Source organism: Chiloscyllium plagiosum, chromosome 4 (genome assembly GCF_004010195.1).
Source record: "Chiloscyllium plagiosum isolate BGI_BamShark_2017 chromosome 4, ASM401019v2, whole genome shotgun sequence".
NCBI lineage: Eukaryota > Metazoa > Chordata > Chondrichthyes > Orectolobiformes > Hemiscylliidae > Chiloscyllium > Chiloscyllium plagiosum.
In genome coordinates, this window is record NC_057713.1 from 49,477,520 (window position 1) to 49,501,673 (window position 24,154).

The 24,154-nt window shown below is 40.6% G+C and overlaps 1 protein-coding gene across 1 annotated transcript in view; it reads right to left on the reverse strand.

Moving 5' to 3' along the window:
- LOC122549032 (charged multivesicular body protein 4b-like) overlaps nucleotides 1-24,154 on the reverse strand; it is a 45,449-nt gene that overhangs the window by 4,410 nt on the left and 16,885 nt on the right. The window contains exons 2-4 of the mRNA XM_043688173.1: nucleotides 20,073-20,250; nucleotides 7,674-7,788; nucleotides 1,553-1,658 (exon numbers count right to left, since the gene is read on the reverse strand). Coding sequence (XP_043544108.1) covers nucleotides 1,553-1,658; nucleotides 7,674-7,788; nucleotides 20,073-20,250 — 399 coding nt within the window. The remainder of the gene's footprint in view (nucleotides 1-1,552; nucleotides 1,659-7,673; nucleotides 7,789-20,072; nucleotides 20,251-24,154) is intronic.

Consider the following 24,154-nt stretch of genomic DNA (forward strand, 5'->3'; position numbering starts at 1 on the left):
ATAAGTCCAACAGTTTTAAGGGAAGCACACTAGCTTTCGGAGCGCTGCTCCTTGATCAGGTGGTTGTGCTCAACCCGGTGTTGTGTGATCTTTAACTTTGTACACCCCAGTCCAACACCAGCATCTCCAAATCATGACAACTATACGATGACAACTTCCTTACATTCTACCATCACTAAGGATCCACATGAATGGAATAGTCACAGTCCAGATCCCACTGAGAGATAATTCTAAATATAAAACGAAAGGAAAATTAAAACAGAAATTGACATTAAACTGGCAACCTTCCTTGGCAGAACCAGAAGGATGACTATTGGAGAAGACCAAACCACACCTAATACTTCAGAAAATGGTAAAAAAGGATATTTCCTTGACTCCAATTACCCATATTGCTGAAGATGGGAAGTTGATATTTTTGAAATGATTCCCTAGTATTGCAAAGAAAAATATATGAAATACCACCAGTCAAAACATATTAGTGACACTGGAAACATACTTTTGTGGATTATCACAGAGCTTCTGTGAACAACAAATTGCCCTGGCAATTTCAACTAGCACTGATACGAGAATTAATTCCCAGTATATTACCAACCTCCAAAGAACATCCAAATATTTGATATATGTTCATCTTTCCTTTTAACTTTCCCATCCACACTAATCTACTCATGGGAGTGGACTGGCACTCAGATCTCATGCTTAACTATGAAATGCAATCATGAAATGCAGCTTACACTGCAATCTAATTTTCCCTTCTCCAGAGATGACGACTCAAAGATAAAATTAAACTCTCCTTAATTTTGAAGTATACAACAATACTTAATTGTTAAACAATATGGATAAACCATTGTGATTAGCATGATTCATGAATTTGTTACTTAATAGAAGAGCAGGGCACTCCTAAAGTGCATACTCCTCAATGCTGCAGAAATATAATTACAATTATGTAGAATTTCCTTGGGATATTCCTGTTTGGTTTATTCTAAGTAACTACAGAACGGAAAAAAAAAATCTTTTAAGAGCTTCCATCTCAGTCAGGATGGAGTGAGTGTAATTCTACATCTAAAAATCTTCTCTGGACACTGCTCACATTTTGACATATGTGATAAATAGCACCACAGCAGCAGAGACAGAGACAATCTATAACATTCTAAAACCATCAACAACATTGCTAAACACAGTGTAAATTTGCCCTAAAAGTTTCCTTTAAAAATTTCCAGATCCAGATCTACCTTTTTAACAAAAACTAACCAGTTCTTCATTGGGCCATATGCTATGCACTAGGTTCAATTGAAATCTGCCCTTGACTTATTGAGCTATATCATTGACAGATACCCAAACAGGAAAAACACTTATAGCTGCTCACTTTCAATGGCCAAGGTGAACACTAGCTTTATTGATTTTAAGAAAAGTAAATTTACGTAAGTATATAAGAATACTTGTATAATTCACCTCCATCCTCCTTCAAATGTTCACTAATTCTACAGTATATCAGTATAAACAAGAATATCCCATGTATTTCAAATAATTCCAACACCAGGTTCCGTTAGCTCACCTTGTCTGGATGGGAGAGAAGTAGTTGGAACTTTCGGCATTACTTTAGTCATCTTCTTACTTAATTCTTCTTCTTCCAGTTCTTCTAATTCTGCCAGCAATTCATCCTGGAAACAAATTATTCAATTAACTCATGGTAGCAAGGAACAGCTTCAAATATTTACCCACAGCAACTAACAAATACCATCTGATTAAAGAAAAAAAAATTAATAATTGGAAAAATCTCAAGGAAGAAATTTAAATAATTTATAACATCATAATCAGATGCAGAACCTTCTATCTGGTCAAACAGAATTACATATCTTAGTAAAACAAACATGGATTGTTCTAAACAGAAAATGCTACAAATGCTCAGCAAGTCAGGCAGCATTTGTAGACAGAAACAGAGTGAACATTTCGCGGTCAATCACTATCCACATTGATTTAGACACAGCTTTCCTGCTTTAAGTAGTTTTGTCATTTTTATTTGTTTAATATTTCATGTTGCCTGGCTTTGAGATTTAATCTGCTTTGATTTCTATACCCTACTACGCAAACTTGTTTCTTTTCATTGATTATTTACTCTCTATAACTTAAAAGGAAAGGGAATAATCCTGAATCAAATCTAATTCAGCGTCCTCCAGCATGTTCGCAATAATGAGAGTTAAGGGTGTTGTGAAGAGTGCCGTTTAAGGAATTAAAAGCAATTCGGAATGAAATAATTAATGCATTCAATGTATATTCATTTAAAAACAGTGATTGCATATCAATAGTATCTCATTGACTATGAAGAACATGGGGAACACTAAAGTTTGAAAAACACTAGATAAATGATGCTCAATGTCGAAAGTGTGGTGCTGGAAAAGCACAGCAGGTCAGGCAGCATCCAAGGAGCAGGAGAATTGAATTTCAGGCAAAAGCCCATCATCAGGAATTCCAGCATCTGCAGACCTCACTTTCTCCTAAATGATGCTCAATGCCTATGGAGCCAAACAATCAAATAAAGAATACTGAAGCAAATATCTTAACAACATTTAAAAGACGTTTGGATGGAGACATGGATAGGAAAAGTTTGGAGGGATATGGGCCAGGAGCAGGCAAGTGAGACTAGTTTAGTTTAGATTAATGTTTGGCATGGACTGGTTGGAGCAAAGGGTCTGTTTCCATGCTGTATGATTTCTATGTGACAAATCTCTACATGACTAACCCATCAGAGCTATTGCTGAGAGGCAGAATGGGGCAAAATCCATTCCCATGAGTGGCTGACCTGAACAGCTTTCACATGTCAACAACATTAACTCATATGATTATTACAATTTTTAAAAAAGGCATTCTATCAGAGTTTTTTTGTCTTGCATTTATTGGAACAGATACAAGAATACCAAACCTCAAAGAAGAGCAATAACTTCCACTGAATAAGAAAAGATTGGTGATTTGCCATGGATGATACAAAAGAAAATTGTTTGTTTTTCCAAAAACAGTTTGTTTTTCAAAATCAAAAGAGACACAATAGATGGCTATATTCCTTTATCCCCTTTCAGATATAAGGTCTCAGCAATCTTTTCATTCACTCATGGAACATGGGCATGACTATTGCCCATTCCAAGTGGATGTCCAGAAGGTGGTGGTGAGTTGCCTTCTTGAACTGCTGCAATCCATTTGAAGTAAGTATACCTTCAATACTACTGTAACGGAAGCTCTGGGATAGCAATAGGAATAGCAATACATTTCCAAGTTCGGACTGTGAGTGGTTCGGAGGGGAACTTGCAGGTGGTGATTTTCCCATCTATTTGATGCACATGTCCTTCTGGAAGATAGTGGTAGTGGGTTTGGAAACTGCTGTCTCAAGCCTTAGTAAATTTATGCACACGGAAACCTTCACTTTCCTTAACTGAATATGATAATGTCAACACCCCATTAATTCCATAATGTTAAGGGTTTAGATGGAGAGGAACTTGTTAAGTGTGTACAAGAAAACTTTCTGATTCAGTTTATGGATGTGCCTCCTGGAAAAGGTGCAAAGACTTGACCTACTCTTGTGAAAAAAGGCAGGGCAGGTGACTGAGGTGTCAATGGGGGAGTGACCATAACTCTATTAGTTTTAAAATAGTGATGGAAAAGGATAGACCAGATCTAAAAGTTGAAGTTCTAAATTGGAGAAAAGCCAATCTGGACGGTATTAGGCAAGAACTTTCAAAAATTGATTGAGGGCAGATGTTCACAGGGAAAGGGACGGCTGGAAAATGGGAAGCCTTCAGAAATGAGATAACGAGTCCAGAGAAAGTATATTCCTGTTAGGCTGAAAGGTATAGGGAATGCTGGATGACTAAAGAAATTGAGGGTTTGGTTAAGAAAAAGAAGAAAACATATGTCAGGTATAGACAGGATAGATCAAGTGAATCCTTAGAAGAGTATAAAGGAAGTAGTATACTTAAGAGGGAAATCAGGAGGGCAAAAAGGGGACATGACATAGCTTTGGCAAATAGAATTAAGGAGAATCAAAAGGATTTTTACAAATACATTAAGGACAAAAGGATAACTAGGGAGAGAATAGGGTCCTTCAAAGATCAGCAAGGTGACCTTTGTGTGGAGCCGCAGGAGATGGGGGAAGATACTAAACGAGGATTCAGTATTTACTGTGGAAAAGCACATGGAAGATACTGAATGTAGGGAAGTAGATGGTGACTTCTTGAAAAATGTCCATATTACAGAGGAAGTAGTGCTGGATGTCTTGAAACACAAAAAAGTAGATAAATCCCCAGGACCTGATCAGGAGTACCCTGGAACTCTGTGGAAGCTAGGGAAGTAATTGCTGGGCCTCTTGCTGAGATATTTGTATCATCGATAGTCACAGGTGGGGTGCCAGAAGACTGGAGGTTGGCTAAGGTAGTGCCACTGTTTAAGAAATGTGGTAAGGACAAGCTAGGGAATTATAGACCAGTGAGCCTGACATCAGTGGTGGGCAGTTGTTGAAGGGAATCCTGAGGGACAGGATGTACATGTATTTGGAAAGGCAAGGACTGACTAGTGATAGTCAACATAGCTTTATGTGTGGGAAATCATGTCTCACAAACTTGATTGAGTTTTTTGAAGAAGTAACAAAGAGGATTGATGAGGGCAGAGCGATAGATGTTGTCTATGTGGACAAGATTCCCCATGGGAGACTGGTGAGCAAGGTTAGACCTCATGGAATACAGGGAGAACTCGCCATTTGGATACTGAACTTGCTCAAAGGTAGAAGACAGAGGGTGGTGGTGGAGGGTTGTTTTTCAGATTGGAGGCCTTGTGACCAGTGGAGTGCCGCAAGGATTGGTGCTGGGTCCACTACTTTTCATCATTTATATAAATGATTTGGATGTCAACATAAGAGGTATAGTTAGTAAGTTTGCAGATGACACCAAAATTGGAGGTGTAGTGGACAGTGAAGAAGGTTGCCTCAGGTTACAACGGGATCTTGATCAAATGGGTTGAGAAGTGGCAAATGGAGTTTAATTTAGATAAATGTGAGGTGCTGCATTTTGGGAAAACAAATCTTAGCAGGACTTATACACTTAATGGTAAGGTCCTAGGGAGTATTGCTGAACAAAGAGACCCTGGAGTGCAGGTTCATAGCTCCTTGAAAGTGGAGTCACAGGTAGATAGGATAGTGAAGAAGGTATTTGGTATGCTTTCCTTTATTGATCAAAGTATTTGAGTACAGGAATTGGGAGGTTATGTTGTGGCTGTACAGGACATTGGTTAGGAATATTGCGTGCAATTCTGGTCTCCTTCCAATTGGAAAGATGTTGTGAAACTTGAAAGGGTTCAGAAAAGATTTACAAGAATGTTGCCAGGGTTGGAGGATTTGAGCTATTGGGAGAGGTTGAATAGGCTAGGGCTGTTTTCCCTGGAGCATCAGAGGTTAAGGGGTGACCTTATAGAGGTTTATAAAATCATGAAGGGCATAGATAGGATAAATAGAAGAAGTCTTTTCTCTGGGATGCGGGAATCCAGAACTAGAGGACATAGGTTTAGGTTGAGAGGGGAAAGATATAAAAGAAACCCAAGGGGCAACGTTTTCACGCAGAGGATGGTGCATGTATGGAATGAGCTGCCAGAGGAAGTGGTGGAGGCACTACGATTGCAACATTTAAAAGGCATTTGGATGAATAGGAAGGGTTCGGAGGGATATGGGCTGGGTGCTGGCAGGTGGGACTAGGTTGGGTTGGCATGTTGGCCAACCAGATATCTGGTTGGCATGTTGAACCAAAGGGTCTGTTTCCGCGCTGTACATCTCTATGACTCTTCGACTCTAATTGCAGGTTTGCCACTTTACTACACACAACTGCTTTATCACTTCTTATGTACTTTCACTTCTTTTTAAAATCGAAAACCTATTCAGCAATACTTGTGCCTCATTCAGAATGATGAGTGCGCTATTGGAATGGCACAGTTCTACAGTTTCACACTGGAAAACCAGGCTCTTTAAAGAAGATAGCGGGCAATCATTCCTGTGTTATCATATTTATTAATTCTATTTGAATATGCTTTGTCCCTACTTTCCAAAGAACAGTTCAGCCAATCAACCCCATACTGATGAGATACAGTCGAAGAACATGGTGCTGGAAAAGCACAGCCGGTCAGGCAGCATCCGAGGAGCAGGAGAATCGATGTTTAAGGCATAAGCCCTTCATCAGGAAAGATGTTGTACTAGCCATTATCTAGTACAACACCATTGAATGTGATACTTAGGGGACGACTTAAATCATTGGCTATTAATATGATGTTTCTTTGCTGTTCATCCTTATCATATTCAACATCAGAATCGCCTGTTTCAGGAGCACCTCAAACATTAAACTCTTGATTTTCAGACAATAAAATTTTCAGACAATTCTGACAATAAAATTTAATGCCACATTGAAACCATTATTAAATATTGTCTGTGGATTTGTCGGCTAGCACCTGATTCGTGTTTTCTCTTTTGATTCAAAACTCTATTAAATATATGATGCCCTCTTAACACTTCTTTCACCAATTTATTCTGTCCTTACACAAGTGCCTGCAACTCGGTCACCCTTGACTTTCTGAATTGGTACAGATGGAGTCTTCCATTCTCTGTATGCATTACTCCCAACATATCCTGTGAAGGCAGGTGAATGGTCTCCTCAAACATGTTTTAGAGCAGCAGTCATTTGTTCAAAAAGAGAGTTATTACCACAAAATTGAAATCTTTCAGAACTAACAGTTATCCATGTGTACACAATCTAATAGTCCGAATGCAAGCATAAAACCATGAATTTCTAAATGGAATTTATTTAGTCTGTTATATAGCCTCTCAATCTCCACAATATATTCTCCCATAGACTGATTATTCATCCTCTCAAATTTGTCAAATATCAACCATGTCTTGTAGTTTCCAACAATTCATTTTTTTGCAATCTCTCAAACAGAGCAGGAGCCACTTGCTCGCTGTACAGGCTTGATGCCGAAATAGGGCACAAAGCTATCCTGTGGGAGAAACAGCTATTCCAGTCAGACCACTACTCACTGTCTATAGCATATAGTTACAAGTGGGCCCAAGATCTCCAATTTCACACTTGATAAGCAGTTTCACATTGCTCCAATACAGAAATGACATGATTGATATTTTCCACTAATAGGACACTGCATCAACTAATTTAAAAGACTGACTCAATTGAAGTAGACCAAAGCTCATAAGCTCAAGTGAACTTATCAATATCAAATCTACACCTTTTACCTGGGTGGGAGGTGGCGGAAGGGAAAAAATGACACAAAGTACAAAAAGGACAAGAGAATTAGGGAACACAGCCTAAGCTGTCTGAAGTAGATTCCCCAAATTATTACCAGTCTGTCACTTTTCAGAAACAGCACACAGATTCTCCAATGAGGAATTGTGTAGCTTAAGAATAGAAAGAAGTTGCAGACCAGAGAGCTGATATCTAAAAGTAAACAGTAATAAAAAGACATCAAATTTATTTATCACAGCTAGCCTCAGACAACAAATCAACAAGCTTAATAAAATTCTTTTCTTGACTGCTGCTAATCAGAGACATATAAGATGAATGATTCCATCAATTTTTAAAAAAACCCTTCCCAGCTTAGCTCCAGGTATGTCATCAAGATTTATTAAATATTTTACATACCTCATCAAATTCTGAGCCAAATGCTGCTGGATGGGAAATTGCATCAGAGATTTCTTGTGCTATTTCTTGCTGCTCTGTGATGTCTTGCATCATCATATCAATTTTATCTAAATCTCTGAAAAAAAAATAAATTAATGTCTCTAAACCTTCAATTCACATCTCTAAACTTTCAACTCACTTTTACAAACTCAATTTCTTTCCAACCATTTCCAATACTGAATGCCATAACAGAAGGTTTTTAGGCAGTTTGTTTATTTACAAACTAATAATTCTTATTTATTTCCAGAATAGTAATGCTAATTTTCTCCATGTAATTTTGAACTGTGAACCTGGTACACGGTTGTTTTAAATCCAGGAAATATCAGTCAGATTGATTCAATTTCTAGACTCTATAAACATTTCAATTTGACTACAAAGAATCACAATTACATTAAAGTTTTGTGAATAATACATTAAATCAAAGAAACAGGAGATGGGTAGTAGCTTGAAATATAATGTGCAGGTACACAGATCATTGAAGGTGGGAGCGCAGGTAGATAAGGTAGTAAAAAAGGCTGAGGGCATGTTTGTCTTCATTGTAAGGGACAGGGAGTATAAGGATAGACAAGTGATGCTGCAGCTTATTAGAACTTCAGTTAGGCCACTCTTGGAATATTGCAGGCAGTTCCGGTCACCACACTACCAGAAACATGTGGATGCTTTGGAGAGAGTACACAAAAGATTTACACCAAGATGTTGCCTGTATGGAGGATTTTAGCTATGAAGAAAGGTTGGATAGACTGGGTTTATTTTTACTGGAACTAAGAAGTTTGAGGGGTGACCTATTAGAAATTTATAAGATTGCGAATGACATGCATAGAGTGGAAAGCATAAGGATAGAGTGGTCATTTACTAAGGGAAACAGGTTCAAGGTGCGAGGAGGGAAGTTTAAAAGAGATGGGTGAGCCAAGTTTTTCACACAAAGAGAGGTGAGTGCCTGGAATACGTTGCCAGAGGAAGTGGTGGAAGAAGACCCAGTAGCAACATTCAAGAAACACATGAACGAATACATGAATAAGAAGCGAATAAAGCGACACGGATCCTTTAAGACAGTTTTAGCATGGAAAGGCAAAATGTGGTAGCACAGGCTTGGAGGGCCCCTTCCTGTGCTGTGTTGTTCTTTGTTCTATTTTGTACTGATTAAAACAATATTGGCTAGTGAGACAAAGCTGTTTTAAACAACTGCTTGTTAAGAAAGGATACCTGAAAGGATGCCAGAAATTCTGTTCATAACTAGTATTCCATAACTTTATTTTGTTATGCATATTCTAAGTGGAAATGTCTGGTTGAGCAGGCAGGAATTTGGCATAGTACTGATGGTCAATCCAAACAGCTTTAAAACCTTTTAAAATCTCTTATTTTCAGAACCACTAGGATTGGAGATGGTGGCAAAGTGGTATGTTACTAGATCAGTAATAGAGAATTTCAGGCTAATGTTTTAGGGACTTAGGTTCAAATCATCTTGAAGTGCTACTTGACAAACAGCAAGGAAAGTCAAGTTTGATTGTTCAAGGATATACAGAGAAAATCAGCCTTAAGCAATTTAAGACAGTACTCAGAAAAGCCACAAGTCATTCTTCTTTTTACAAACTTTAATTCACACACATTTACAATTATTCGATTGTAATCCTGTCAAATTTCAATCATATGCGAAACGGATGTCCTGGTGTCAATTTACCCAATTCCTACGATACATACATCAGGCATTATTCTTAGATTCCTGAAGAAGGGCTCATGCCCGAAACGTTGATTCTCCTGCTCCTTGGATGCTGCCTGACCTGCTGCGCTTTTCCAGCAACATATTTTCAGCTCTGATCTCCAGCATCTGCAGTCCTCACTTTCTCCTTTTATTCTTATCCATCCAACACTTCCTATATCTTGCTGATAGCGCAGTCTGGGTTGCCTCTTGTTTCCATTACCTATTCCAGGTCTGCCCCTTTGCCCTAGTCTCATTCCTTGTCCTGTCTCCAGTACATCTGTTAATCATCTTAAACAGAGAATACTGGAGAAACACACCAGATCGGACAATACCTGTGACAGGAGAAAGAGTTTACATTTCAAGTCCAACCTGACTCTTCTTCAGAATTGAAAACTGTTTAAAAATTACTTTCTTTTTTAATACTTTCAACACAAGCAGAAGAAGTGCAAGGGGATAGATGGTGTAGCGGTCCAGTGCGAAAAACAAAGGTCCACTCTGGTGAAAGAGAAAAAGAGATGCCAAATGGGTGAAATTAAAGTTTGAAAGGGAAAGAATGGGCTCTCTCTATTAAGAGTAAAGTAAACAAGATGCAAACAAGATCAGACTATAGTTGAGAAAAATGGCAGTATATTTGAAGTTATAAAATTCAACAGTGAGACCATGAGGGTGTAAAGTGCCAAATGGAAAATGAAGTGCTGTCCAATAAGTTTGAGTTGTGCTTTGCTGGATTATTGAAGCAGGCCAAGGATAGAATGTTAGCACGTGAGCAAGGTAGTTCATTGAAAAGGCAAGCAACTGCAAGATTAGGGTCATACCTACGGAGAGAGCAAAGATGTTCTGCAAAGCAGTTACCCAGCCTGCACTTAGGTCTCGCCAATATTAGCAGTGAATGCAATAGAAAAGAACATTCTGCTTCACCTGAAAGGTGTGTTTGGGGTCTTGGACACAGAAGAGAGGAGATGAATGAACAAGCATTGGATGGATAGAAGTCATGGGTGAATGAGGATTGTTCTTCGGAACTTTATGTTGCTTCCACAATATCCAGTTTTCTGGCCCCAGTTGCTGCATATTCACGAATGTGCAATCCCTTTACATGTTGATTCTGCATCAGAATGATCTGACGAGTCTCCACTTATAGAACATTACAGTGCAGTACAGGCCCTTCGGCCCTCAATGTTGCGCCGACCTGTCATAACAATCTGAAGCCCATCTAACCTACACTATTCCATGTATGTCCATATGCTTGTCCAATGATGACTTAAATGTACTTAAAGTTGGCGAATCTACTATCGTTGCAGGCAAAGCATCCCATACCCTTACTACTCTCTGAGTAAAGAAACTACCTCGACATCTGTCCTATATCTATCACCCCTCAATTTAAAGCTATGTCCCTTCGTGCTCACCGTCACCATACTTGGAAAAAGGCTCTCCCTGTCCACACTATCTAACCCTCTGATTAGCTTAAATGTCTCTATTAAGTCACCTCTCAACCTTCTTCTCTCTAACAAAAACAGCCTCAAGTCCCTCAGCTTTTCCTCGTAAGACCTTCCCTCCATACCAGGTAACATCCTAGTAAATCTCTTCTGCACCCTTTCCAAAGCTTCCACATCCTTCTTATAATGCAGTGACCAGAACTAGACACAATACTCCAAGTGCAGAGTATTGTACAGCTGTAGCATAACCTCATGGTTCCGGAACTTGATCCCTCCATTAATAAAAGCTAAAACAATGTATGCCTTCTTAACAACCCTGTCAACCTGGATGGCAACTTTCAAGGATCTGTGTACCTGGACTCCGAGATTTCTCTGCTCATCTACACTACCAAGAATCTTAACATTAGCCCAGTACTTTGCATTCCGGTTACTCCAACCAAAGTGAATCACCTCACACTTGTCTGCATTAAACGCCATTTGCCACCTCTCAGCCCCGCTCTGCAGCTTATCTATGTCTCTCTGTAACCTACAACATCCTTCGTCACTATCCACAACTCCACCAACCTTAGTGTTGTCTGCAAATTTACTGACCCACCCTTCTACGCACTCATCCCCGTCGTTTATTAAAAATGACGAACAGCAGTGGACCCAACACCAACCCTTGCGGTACACCACTAGTAACTGGACTCCAGGTTGAACATTTCCCATCAACCATCACCCTCTGTCTTCTTTCAGCGAGCCAATTACTGATCCAAACTCCTATATCGCCCACAATCCCATTCTTCTGCATTTTGTACAATAGCCTACTGTGGGGAACCTTATTGAATGCTTTGCTGAAATCCATGTACACCACATCAACTGGTTTACTCTCATTTACCTGTTTGGTCACCTTCTCAAAGAACTCAATAAAAGGTTTGTGAGGCACGACCTACCCTTCACAAAACCGTGCTGACTATCCCTAATCAAATTATTCTCTTCTAGATAATTATAAATCCCATCTCTTATAATCTTTTCCAACACTTTACCAACAACTGAAGTAAGGCTCACTGGTCTATAATAACCTGGGTTGTCTCTACTCCCCTTCTTGAACAGGGGAACCACATTTGCTATCCTCCAGTCTTCTGGCACTATTCCTGTAGACAATAACGATTTAAAGATCAATGCCAAAGACTCGGCAATCTCCTCCCTGGCTTTCCAGAGATTTCTAGGATAAATCCCATCCGGCCCAGGGGACTTATCTATTTTCACACTCTGCAGGATTTCTAATATTTCTTCCTTGTGAACCTCAATCACTTTAGTAGCCTGTATCTCAGTACTCTCCTTGACAACATTGCTGTTTTCTAGAGTGAATACTGTCGAAAAATATTCATACGTACTTCCCCTATCTCCTCTGTCTCCACACACAACTTCCCACTACTATCCTTGATTGGCCCTAATCTTACTCTTGTCATTCTTTTATTCCTTAAATACCTATATAAAGCCTTAGGGTTTACCCTGATCCTATCTGCCAACAACTTCTCATGTCTCCTCCTGGCTCTTCTGAGCTCTCTCTTTAGGTCTTTCTTGGCTATCTTGTAACCCTCAAGTGCCCTAAATGAGCCTTCACATCTCATCCTAATAGAAGCCGCCTTCTTCTTCTTGACCAGAGATTCCACTTTCTTCGTAAACCACGGCTTCCACGCTCTACAGCTTCCTCCCTGCCTGACAGGTACATACTTATCTAGGACACACAGGAGCTTTTCCTTGAACAAGCTCCCCATTTCTAATGTGCCCATCCCGTGCAGTTTCCTTCTCCATCCTATGCTTCCTAATCGCATCGTAATTGCCTTTCCCCCAGCTGTAACTCTTGCCCAGTGGTATACACCTATCCCTTTCTATCACTAAAGTAGACATAACAGAATTGTGATCGCTATCATCAAAGTGCTCACCTACTTCCAAGTCTAAAACCTGGCCGGGCTCATTACCCAGTACCAAATCTAATGTGGTTTCGCCCCTTGTTGGCCTGTCTACATACTATGTCAGGAAACCCTCCTGCACACACTGGACAAAACCTGACCCATCTATAGTACTCGTACTATAGTGTTCCCAGTCAATATTTAGAAAGTGAAGTCCCCCATGACAACTACCCTGTCTCTCTCACTCCTATCGAGAATCATTTTTGCTATCCTTTTCTCTACATCTCTGGAACTATTCGGAGGCCTATAGAAAACTCCCAACAGGGTGACCTCTCCTTTCCTGTTTCTAACCTCAGCCCATACTACATCAGTTGACGAGTCCCCAAACATTCTTTCTGCAACTGTAATACTGTCCTTGACCAACAATGCCACATCTCCCCCTCTTTTACCATCTTCTCTGTTCTTACTGAAACATCTAAATCCTGGAACCTGCAACAACTATTCCTGTCCCTGCTCTATCCATGCCTCCGAAGGACCCGAGGGCATTGGTATGTTGTGGCTCCAGGGTCATTTTTATTTCTTGGCAGCAGTGGTCCAGAAAAGGAAGTCGTACAATGGCGTCAAGAGGAGATTGAGAGAGCTTGGGATCCAGTATTCTTTAAGATATCCAGCGGTGCTTCAGATCAATCATCATCGATCCATACATTTCTTTGACTCGCCGCAGAAAGCAAAGAAATTTGAGGACATGTTGACTTAACTTGAATGGCCGAATAGGCGTAGGGGACAGAGCTGTTCAGTTTTGTTCTTCTTTAAAAAGGACCTGGTGGAGTCTCCTTTCTGGTAATAAATTGCGTGAAATGGTATCCAGGATGGATGGAGTATTTGTCTTTAATTTCTAAGTTATGTTAAGGGATGGGTGACATATTTATTTTTAGTTTACTTATCTATAGTACTACCCTTGCTCTTGGCTTTTTATTTTCTTTATCGGGTGGTCAGTATATGTGGCGCGACCCTAGCTGGCAGGGGTTGAGAAGCTGGTTAGGATAGTTAGTAGGATTGTAGGATGTGTAAGTACCCCTTTGAATGGGAAGTAAATTCCTCCAATCAGTGCCTTTGCCGATTTTTTTTTTTCTGTTTTTGCTGTATATAGTCTTTGTAAGTTTTGTAGAGTTGTTGGTTGTACTTATTTTAGTCTGTGTAGTTTTTGGGACTTCTTCCTTGAAACAAGATCTGCAGAATCTCCATCCTTCACCTCGAGTTTGTTCTCACTTTGAACAACGTTTCCTTGAACTCACCTCATTTTCTCCCTGTCAAACATGGCCATCGGCACCCATTCAGTCCTAAAGAGTAATACCAGTCTCAAAATGTTAACTCTATTTCTCGCTCCACACGTTACCAGACTGGAATTTCTCCAGCATTCTCTGTGTTTGTTTCTGATCTCCAGCATCCACAGTATTTTGCTTTTATTTGTCTGCTAATCATCTGTTTAGCTCTCCCACTGCTTATATATTTATTTCACTAAAGGATACTTCTAACTGAAACAGTTTATTACTTCCAAATCTCTCCATGGCAGGTGGTGAAGTTTAAATCCAATGAAATAAGAAGCTGGCTCAGTGGCAATGATCGAATCACTGTCAATTGCCATAAAGCCCATCTGGTTAACTAGTGTCCTTCAGGTAAGAAAACTGTTATCCTTACCTGGAGCGGTCTACATGTAACTTCTGATAAATGCAGTTGACACTCAAGTGTCCTCTCAGCAATCAGGGATCGGTAATAAATGCTATCCTAGCCAGTGATAACTATATTCGTTGGACAAATACAACAACAAACTGACAAAAATGAATTAATGGATGTTCTTTTGCACAGAAACATCACAGGTCAAAGACTGAATGACCAAGATGATACTGAAGATCATTTCCTCTTCAAGATCCTTGACAGCATGACCAAGGTATCAGGTTAAGAACAGGATACAGAGCACTGATGCTATAATGCAACCCTGCTTAACTGTGTGATAACAAAGAGAACTGATGATTCATCTTTAAAGGGACCTTGTTTGTCATTTCATCATGGAAAAGCTGTATTAGCATGTCAATCTTTTTTTTGATAAACACACTGTTCTAAGATTGTCCAGTGGGCTACCCAATTGACTATGCATACGTAAGGACTGCAGATGCTGGAGATCAGAGTCTAGATTAGAGTGGTGCTAGAAAAGGACAGGTCAGGCAGCATCCGAGGAGCAGGAAAATCGATGTTTCGGGCAAAAGCCCTTCATCAGGAATGAAGGCAGGGAGCCTCCGGGGTGGAGAGATAACTGAAAGGGGGGATGTGGCTGGGGATGGGGATGAAGGTGATAGGTCAGAGAGGAGGGTGGAGTGGATAGGTGGAAAAGAAGATTGGCAGGTAGGACAGGTCATGAGGACAGTGCTGAGCTGAAGCTAGGGTAAGGTGGAGGGAGGGGAAAATGATGAAACTGGTGAAGTCCATATTGATGCCCTGGGGTTGAAATGTTCTGAAGTGGAAGATGAGGCATTCTTCCACCAGGCGTCGGGTGGTGAGGGAGTGGTGGTGAAGGAGGCCCAGGACCTGCACGTCCTCAGCAGAGTGGGAGGGGGAGTTGAAATGTTGGGCCACAGGGTGATGGGGTTGATTAGTGCGGGTGTCTTGGAGATGTTCCCTAAAGCGCTCTGCGAGAAAGCGTCCAGTCTCCCCAATGTAAAGGAGACCTCATCAGGAGCAACGGATACAATAAATGACATTGGTGGATGTACAGGTGAAACTTTGATGGATGTGGAAGGCTCCTTTGGGGCCCCTTGGATGGAGGCGAGGGGGAAGGTGTGAGTGCAGGTTTTGTAATTCCTGCGGTGGCAGGGGAAGATGCTAGGAGGGGAGGGTGGGTTGTTGGGGAGGACGTGGATCTGACCAGGTAGCCACAGAGGGAATGGTCTTTGCGGAAAGAGGTGGGGAGGGAAATATATCCTTGGTGGTGGGGTCCGTTTGTAGGTGGCGGAAATGTTGGCAGATGATTCGATTTATGCGGAGGTTGGTGGGGTGGAAGGTGAAGACCAGAAGGGTTCTGTCCTTGTTACAGTTGGAGGGGTGGGGTCTGAGGACAGAGGTGCGGGACGTGGATGAGATGCGTTGGAGGGATCTTCAACCACGTGGGAAGGGAAATTATAGTCTTAAAAGGAGGCCATCTGGTGTGTTCTGTGGTGGAACTGGTCCTCCTGGGAGCAGATATGGCGGAGGCTGAGGAATTGGGAATACGGGATAGCATTTTTGCAGGAGGTAGGGTGGGAAGAGGTGTAATCCAGGTAGCTGTGGGAGTTGGTGGGTTTGTAAAAAATGTTGGTGTCAAGTTGGTCGTCATTGATGGAGATGGTGAGGTCCAGGAAGGGGAGGGAGGTGTCAGAGATGGTCCAGGTGAATTTAAGATCGGGGTGAAATGTGTTGGTGAAGTTGATGAACTGCTCGACCACCTCACGGGAGCACGAGGTGGCGGCGATGCAGTCATCAATGTAGTGGAGGAAGAGGTGGGGAGTAGTGCCGGTGTAATTACGGAAGATCGACTGTTCTACATGGCCGACAAAGAGACAGGCATAGCTGGGGCCCATGGGCGTGCCCATGGCTACCCCTTTTGTCTGGAGGGAGTGGGAGGATTCGAAGGAGAAATTGTTAAGGGTGAAGACCAGTTCAGCCAAACGAATGAGTGTGTCAGTGGAGGGGTATTGTTGGGGACGTCGGGAGAAGAAGAAACGGAGGGCTTGGAGGCCCTGGTCATGGCGGATGGAGGTGTAGAGGGATTGGATGTTCATGGTGAAGATGAGGCATTGGGGGCCGGAAAAATGGAAGTGTTGGAGGAAGTGGAGGGCGTGGGTGGTGTCTCGAACGTATGTAGAGAGAATTGACTACGTCAAAACCTTGCGAAGTCAAATAAACTAAAGAGCCATATTTTGCATGAGGCATCTCTCTTAAACATCATGTCCATATTGCTGTGACCTCTTTGAAAGCTACACTAAGCTCAAGTGGATTTGTTTCTGCAATGTTGAGAAATCTCTTCAGGATGATGTAAGTGAAGGCCTTTCCTCCTATGGACAGAAGTGAGATACTGCTGTAACTGCCACACTCTGATTTGGTGCCTTTGTATTTTTAGACACCAAGAATCATAGCATCACAACAGTAACTTGGTACCTTCTTTTCCATTCGAAATGCACAAGAGGGTATCATGGAAGACCTTGGGTCACTTGAAAAGATTCTAATGAGATGTTTATCTTTCTTTGAAGCTTTACCCAAGTTTATGTATTAAATGGCTTTTCTGACATCATCAACAGAAGCAGGCACGTCAAGCTCATCAAGGACTGATCACTGAGGGCTGCGATGTTGACAATGGTCAGTCTTTTCAGCAAACTGAACTATCCTGCCCATGTTTCTTATTTCTGTCTGATCTTTAATCAAGGATGACCCATCAGCCAAGAGCAGTGCATAGCAGTACATATACATTTAACTTGTTGACTTGTGCAAGGGTAGATATTTCTTTAGCTTTCCTCACACCATCTTAAATCACACAGATCTCTCTGAACATTGTCCTTCAGTTCACAACTTGGATCTTTTGGAAATAGAGGTTAGATCATTTGCCATTCATAAATAGTTTAATTATATGCAAGATTTGAGAGATGTTTTTGTCATTTTCATCAAAATAATCCTGGCGCACTTGTCCAGGAACAATCTTTGCTATCTCAATGACAATATCTTTAGATTTGTTCCACTTCTCCACATCGTCTCATTAATCTGTGAACCAACAAACATTCTGCACCTTACATTGCATGGAGGATTTGTACATCCTGAAGATCCATCTAACACAATGAGGTTGATCATGTGCTGCTGTTTGGTATGCATCCAAGAAGTCTTGCACTTATCGGCCTATTTGAGCAATGTGTTGATAATGCAAAGATTGCACTCACCATATTTGCTCAAGACTAACTTGGCATTTCTGTTAAGTTTTACAACTCCACATTTACCTAGAACTCATCTCCTGCTTTCTCCACATGGCCACTGAAGTATCCCATGATCATGATTTATTATTGACACGTGGACTTAATAAAGTAATCCAGATCCTTATAGAATTGTTCTTTTGTGTCCTCAGGGCTATTGAGAGTTCATACATAGGCACTGATGATGGTGTTACCTGACACATTTGGTACGTAGACAGTGATTGTTGCATGACATATTTGGATGAAAGGATAGCACAATTTCATAAAGCATTGTTGATCCTAAATGATTTGGAAGTGCCAGTGTTGGACTGGGGTGCACAATGTTAAAAAAAATCACACAACACCAGAGTTCTAGTCCAACAGGTTTATTTGGAACCACTTGCTTTCGGAGTGCTGTTCCTTCATCAAGTGGTTGTGATGAAGGAGCAGCGCTCTGAAAGCTAGTGTTACCAAATAAACCTGTTGGACTATATCCTGGTGTTGTGTGATTTCTCATTTTTATCCTAAAAAGTTTGCCTTGGCAAAAAAGGTTTCCAGGTTTCCATCCAAAATGGAAAAAATGATCTCTGTTCAAAACTAAGATCCCTGTACAAAACTAGGTTCCCCTCAACATATCTGGCACCAAGAACACTAGGTTTACAGAACTGAAAGTAGTCCTTAAAGGAAGGTTAGCATCTAAAAGGTAAGTTTGTGAAAGGTACTTACCTGAATGTAGAGATGAAAGAAACACATCCTGTACTAAAATCATGGTCCATCACCACTCCACATATCACTTGCCCAAAATCTCAACTAGCAACACATTCCAGTTCATTCATCCTCCTTTCCCAATGGCATCATGACAATCAATTTAGCATTAAAAAAACCTTCAAAAATGAAACAGCTGGCAATGCAAGCAGGTGCCCGTAGCTCACTAGTCTAATGTAGGTTTAAGGTTGATTAAAGTTTAATCCTTGGCCTTCAACATTCACAGTTAACAGGCTGGTTTCAATGCCATGGCACTCATCAACTACATTGTTTCAAACAAATGTTATATCACAATGAAGTATTCGAAAGGAATTATCAACCCTAAGGTGATTTGTAGCAAGACTATCCTCAATGTGTTACTTGATTATAAATTCAGGATTTAAGTACATCCACACAGCAATTCACAAATGGTACCAAGAATAAATTGAAAATAATGTGGAATCAAAATATTAAACATAATAAACCAGATTTTGCTGGGATGGATTATCCAGTGGTGAACCCTGTTAGTTAGATTAGGTATTTCTAAATCTTAAAATTCTTTAATCACAAAATCACTGAATCTGCAAGCTGATAATATCATAGCAAAGGAATCCTGCTTACCAACAGGATAAACATTATATCTTATTAACTAATGTGATTAAAGAATGCAGAGTTCATCTGTAAAGGGGGTTAAATTTCACTGTCAAATTAGTTATATACGTGAAATAAAAAGAAAAACTGGATTGAGAGGCATTGGGAAAGATACAAAAACAGTTAAAATTAGACATTTTAAACCAACTAAAACAATTCAGAGATAAAAGCAAAGTACTGCGGAGCTAGAGAAAATACAAACACAGTGCTAGAGAAACTCAGCAGGGCTGGCAACACCAGAGAAACAAAGTTAATTTTTGAATCCGCTGTGACTCTTCTTCGGAAGTAAACTTTAAACTTGAAACATTAATTTTGTTTATGTCTCCATAAATGCTACCAGATCTACTTAGTTTCTCCAGCAATTTTTTTTAATCAATTCACAATTATGAAAGAATGAGGCTCCACTCTACTCCCTAACCAAAACGTTGATTGGCAAATTAACATGCAAGTGACTTACAGCAAATCACAATACAATAGAATCAGAGAATCCCTCCAGTGTGGAAACAGGCCCGTCAGCCCAACAAGTCCATACCAACCTTCTGAAGAGTAACCCACCCAGAACCATTCCCCTACTCTATTGTCCTATATTTACCCCTGATTAATGCACCAAATCTACACATCCCTGAACACTATGGGAAATTTAGCATAGTCAATTCACTTAACCCTACACATCTTTGGATTGTGGGCAATAACCCATGCATACACAGGCAAAATGTGCAAACTCCACACAGACAGTCGCCCGAGGGTGGAATTGAACCCAGGTCCCTGGCGCTGTGAGGCAGCAGTGCTCACCAATGTGCCACTGTGCCATCCCCAATTCTTGGCTTATTTCTCCTTTATGACATTGCTGGCCTATTACACATTGATAATGGTGTGCATGCTTCAAAACTTAATTTTCTGAAAAATCCAGTGCAATGACCATTGATTTGGAAATAAATTCCCCAGTACCTGATAAAAAATAAAACACTTACATGTGCTCATGAACAGCTTTGATGGCCTTTGCAGCATAGCCCATAGATTTCAAAACTTCTGTATTTGTGTTTGCATTTTCTAATGCTTCTCGCTGGAATTCAATTGTAGAGAGTGTACCATCAATCTGTGCCAACTGCTTTTCAAGGCGCTTCTTTCGTTTGAGTGCTTGTAGAGCAACTGGGAATAGAAAAAACAAGAAATGAATATAGTGAAACAAAAAGAGTGCTGCAGAAACTCAGCAAGTCTGGTAGCATCTGTGGAGAGCAAAATATAATTAAAATTTCATGTCCAGTGACCTACATCAGAACTGAAAGCAGCTGGGAAATGGTGGTATTTACGCAGACGACATGAGTGTGGGTGGAGGGCGGGCAGAGAAGAAAAGGATGAATTGAGTACAGACAGTGCAGAGACAGAAAAGAGATGGAGACCGGAAGCCTGGAGAGAAGTAAATGCTGAATGGATGGTAACAGGATTTGAGAATAGGGGGAACTGACTGAGGGATATAAAGTGTTAAAGGGGTTTGATAAAGTGAATGTTGAACAGATGATCCCCCTTGTGGGGCAGTCTCAAACAACAAGTCACAGATATTGAGTGAGAGGAGGTAGATTCAAAACTGAAATGAGAGGAAACTACTCTCAGAGGGTTGTGAATCTGTGGAACTCACTGCCCCAGAGTGAAGTGGAGGCAGAATCAAATTACAGTTATAAAAGCATTTATACTCTGATCCACAGTCCAAATATAAAATAGCTACTAATTCAATTAGAAGGAATTAATACACCTAATTTACATGACAGAATGTAAACTTACTGGTAAGTTATATCTTGCAGAGTGGGCCTCAAAAATCCTTACACTGAAGTAGGTCTTTTTTTTTTAAATGATAATCACGTGGCATGCATAAAGTAGTCAGAAAGAAAGACACAAGCAGACACAGTCATGGGGAGGAGTTGGAGATTTATACTAATCCTTGAAATATGGGCAATATCACAACCAAGGTTTTTTTTTGAAGAAAGAAGCCACTATAACTTTGTGTTAGTATGTCTTTCTAAGAGGGCATATTATGGACAGTAATATATAATTATGAAAGATTAACGAGTTTTGAGAAGATCTGTAGCTCAGGCTGAGTTTCTGGATGTAAGTTTGCTCACTGAGCTGGAAGGTACATTTTCAGACGTTTCATCACCCTACTAGGTAACATCAGTGAGCCTCCGGTGAAGCACTGGTATTAGTGATCCGCTTTCTATTTATGTGTTTAGGTTTCCTTAGATTGATTATGTCATTTCCTGCTCTTTTTCTCAGAGGGTGGTAAATGGGATCCAAGTTGATGTGTTTGTTGATAGAGTTCCTGTTGGAGTGCCGTGCTTCTAGGAATTCTCGTGCGTGTCTCTGTTTGGCTTGTTCACGCGTGAGAATTCCTAGAAGCTTGGCATTCCAACAAGAACTCTATCAACAAACACATTGACTTGGGTCCCATTTACCACCCTCTGAGAAAGAGCAGGAACTGACATCACCACAGGAAATGACATTCCCAACCCAAGGAAACCTAAATTCCCGCCTCAGGCGACTGACTGTGTGGAGTTTGCATGTTCTCCCCGTATCTGCGTGGGTTTCCTCCGGGTGCTCCGGTTTCCTCCCACAGTCCAAAGATGTGCAGGCCAGGTGAATTGGCCATGCTAAATTGTCCGTAGTGTTAGGTAAGGGGTAAATGTAGGGGTATGGGTGGGTTGCGCTTCGGTGGGTCGTTGTGGACTTGTTGGGCCGAAGGGCCTGTTTCCACACTGTAATGTAATCTAATGTAATCAAAATAGAAAGCAGGTCACTAACACCTATGCTTCACCGGAGGCTCACTGATTATGCTATCTAGTATGGTGACAAAACATCTGAAAATGAACTTTCCAGCTCAGCGAGCAAACTTACATCCAGAATGATGAATGGTGTCTGAGCATCTAATAATATCATTGTTGGTTTGAATTTTAAAATAGTGGTACATGGGATTGGTTAATTTGTAACGGTTTTCTTTTAAAAATAGTAAAGGCCAGTCTATCCTTCCTGAACAGAGTTGAAACTTTATTGCTGGAACAGCACAGCAGGTCAGGCAGCATCCAGGGAACAGGAGATTCGACGTTTCGGGCACAGGCCCTGAAGAAGGGCCTGTGCCCGAAACGTCGAATCTCCTGTTCCCTGGATGCTGCCTGACCTGCTGTGCTGTTCCAGCAATAAAGTTTCAACTTTGATCTCCAGCATCTGCAGACCTCACTTTCTCCTTCCTGAACAGAGACCAGCATATATGTCAGAGTAGAGACCCCTTACAGTTTAATGGAAACTTGTTCTTACTCTGTTGGTATATGGCAGGGAGTGTAAACATTGAAGGCTATAAGTTTCTTTTGATTAAAATAATCAAAATCAATGTTATCTCAGCAAACAGAGTGAAAGTGGTCAGGCGGATCAGAGAAGACATAACTGGAGTTTGAAGCAAATAGTATATCTGTCTTGGAAATAAGTATAGGACAGTTCAGGGAAAGCACAGTTACCACATTTGAAAAGTTTAGCTTGTTAAACTTTGAAACTAAGAATGTTTGGTTAGAAATCAGCAGGTTATTATAAAACAAAGACAAAGTTCTCAGTTTTGTGAGTATTCGTGTAACAAGGTTCTATAGTTCACAGGAAAGGTCTGGAGAGAATCAGTTAAGTCAAACTTAAAGATTTGGTATAGAAAGTTAACTTCTTTGGATGAGTCTCTAAATGGAGTGCCAAAACGTGGGATTAGACTTTGCTTTGCTCTATATTGCAAGATCTTTAACACTGTCTTCTACATTTAGGTAGCTTTGTGCACTTTTCTTTCTTTGGTGCAGAAAATTTCAATTGTTAGTTAAAACTTTGCAGCCGTCTGTGATTATTGCAGTTAAAATCCATCACATTAACAAATAATTTTCAAAAATCTCTCAAAACCAAATTTAATTCTGCAATCTGATTTGACTAGTAGTGCCATCAGCTGGGATCATAAAATACATGTTCATACAGATATACATGCATGTTTATAATAATTTTAAAATTTATGTCTATAAAACAATAAATTCAAAAGAAAACTTACAGTTAACCTTTTCTGATGTGGATAACCTTCCAACTATCAGTTGAGAGAAAAAAAAAAATCGGTGACAATTTTTATTCTTTTATTTTGTAATCTAAGTTTTCCAATACCTTACTTCTCCTGCGAACACAATTTACTTGTGACTGAATAGCAAAATGTTACTCCATATCCTAGACCACTTTGCCCACTTGGGTGTCTCCCTGCTTTGCACACGGCCACAGGTCTTGATTCCTTATGTACACATTTACTCATTCCAGATGCAGACACTGACAAAAATATACGCTTGTAGCAAAGCAAAAAATCAAGTCCTGATGCAAAACAGAAGCGTCCAATAGAAATTGGAACAGGGCACTCAGGACTACAGAATCTCAAATAGTTGTTCATCTCCAGGGAAAAGGAAACTCAACCTAAAAATAAAAACACCAAAGCAGCAAAGGAAACAAATTTACATATGTGATGCAAAGATAAACATTTCTTCCTGGGGTAAAAGAAATTACTAACATACATTTTAATGAAGACTTTGTTCCTAAAATAAATGATGGTCAAATGATTCCACAATCTAAGCCAATCTACAGCTTTTTTCGCAGCAGAGAGCGGCGGGAGCTGGGCGGAAGTTCAGGCGGAGCACAAAGCCGGTCGGGAAGGTAAGTGATTGCTATATAAAGAACTTACCTCGATGCCAACGGTCTTTTCGCAGCAGAGAGCGGAGGGAGCTGGGCGGAAGTTCAGGCGGAGCGCAAAGTCGGTCGGGAAGGTAAGTGATTGCTATTAGAGAGGGTGAGTTCTAAACCCCAGGTCCTACAAAGTAGGGTATCCTTCCCTCCCTCCTCCTCTAACCTAAATTAAGAGTCCACAGACTTGCCACAAAAAGAGGGTCTTAAGGAGTTTGGATCGAAGAGTGAGGCTGCAGCCCAGGAATCTTTGACAAGGAGGTTGAGTGAAGTGATTACGCCACAGTTGAAGAGGGTGAAGACATGACTGCCCAGCTGGTTCAGT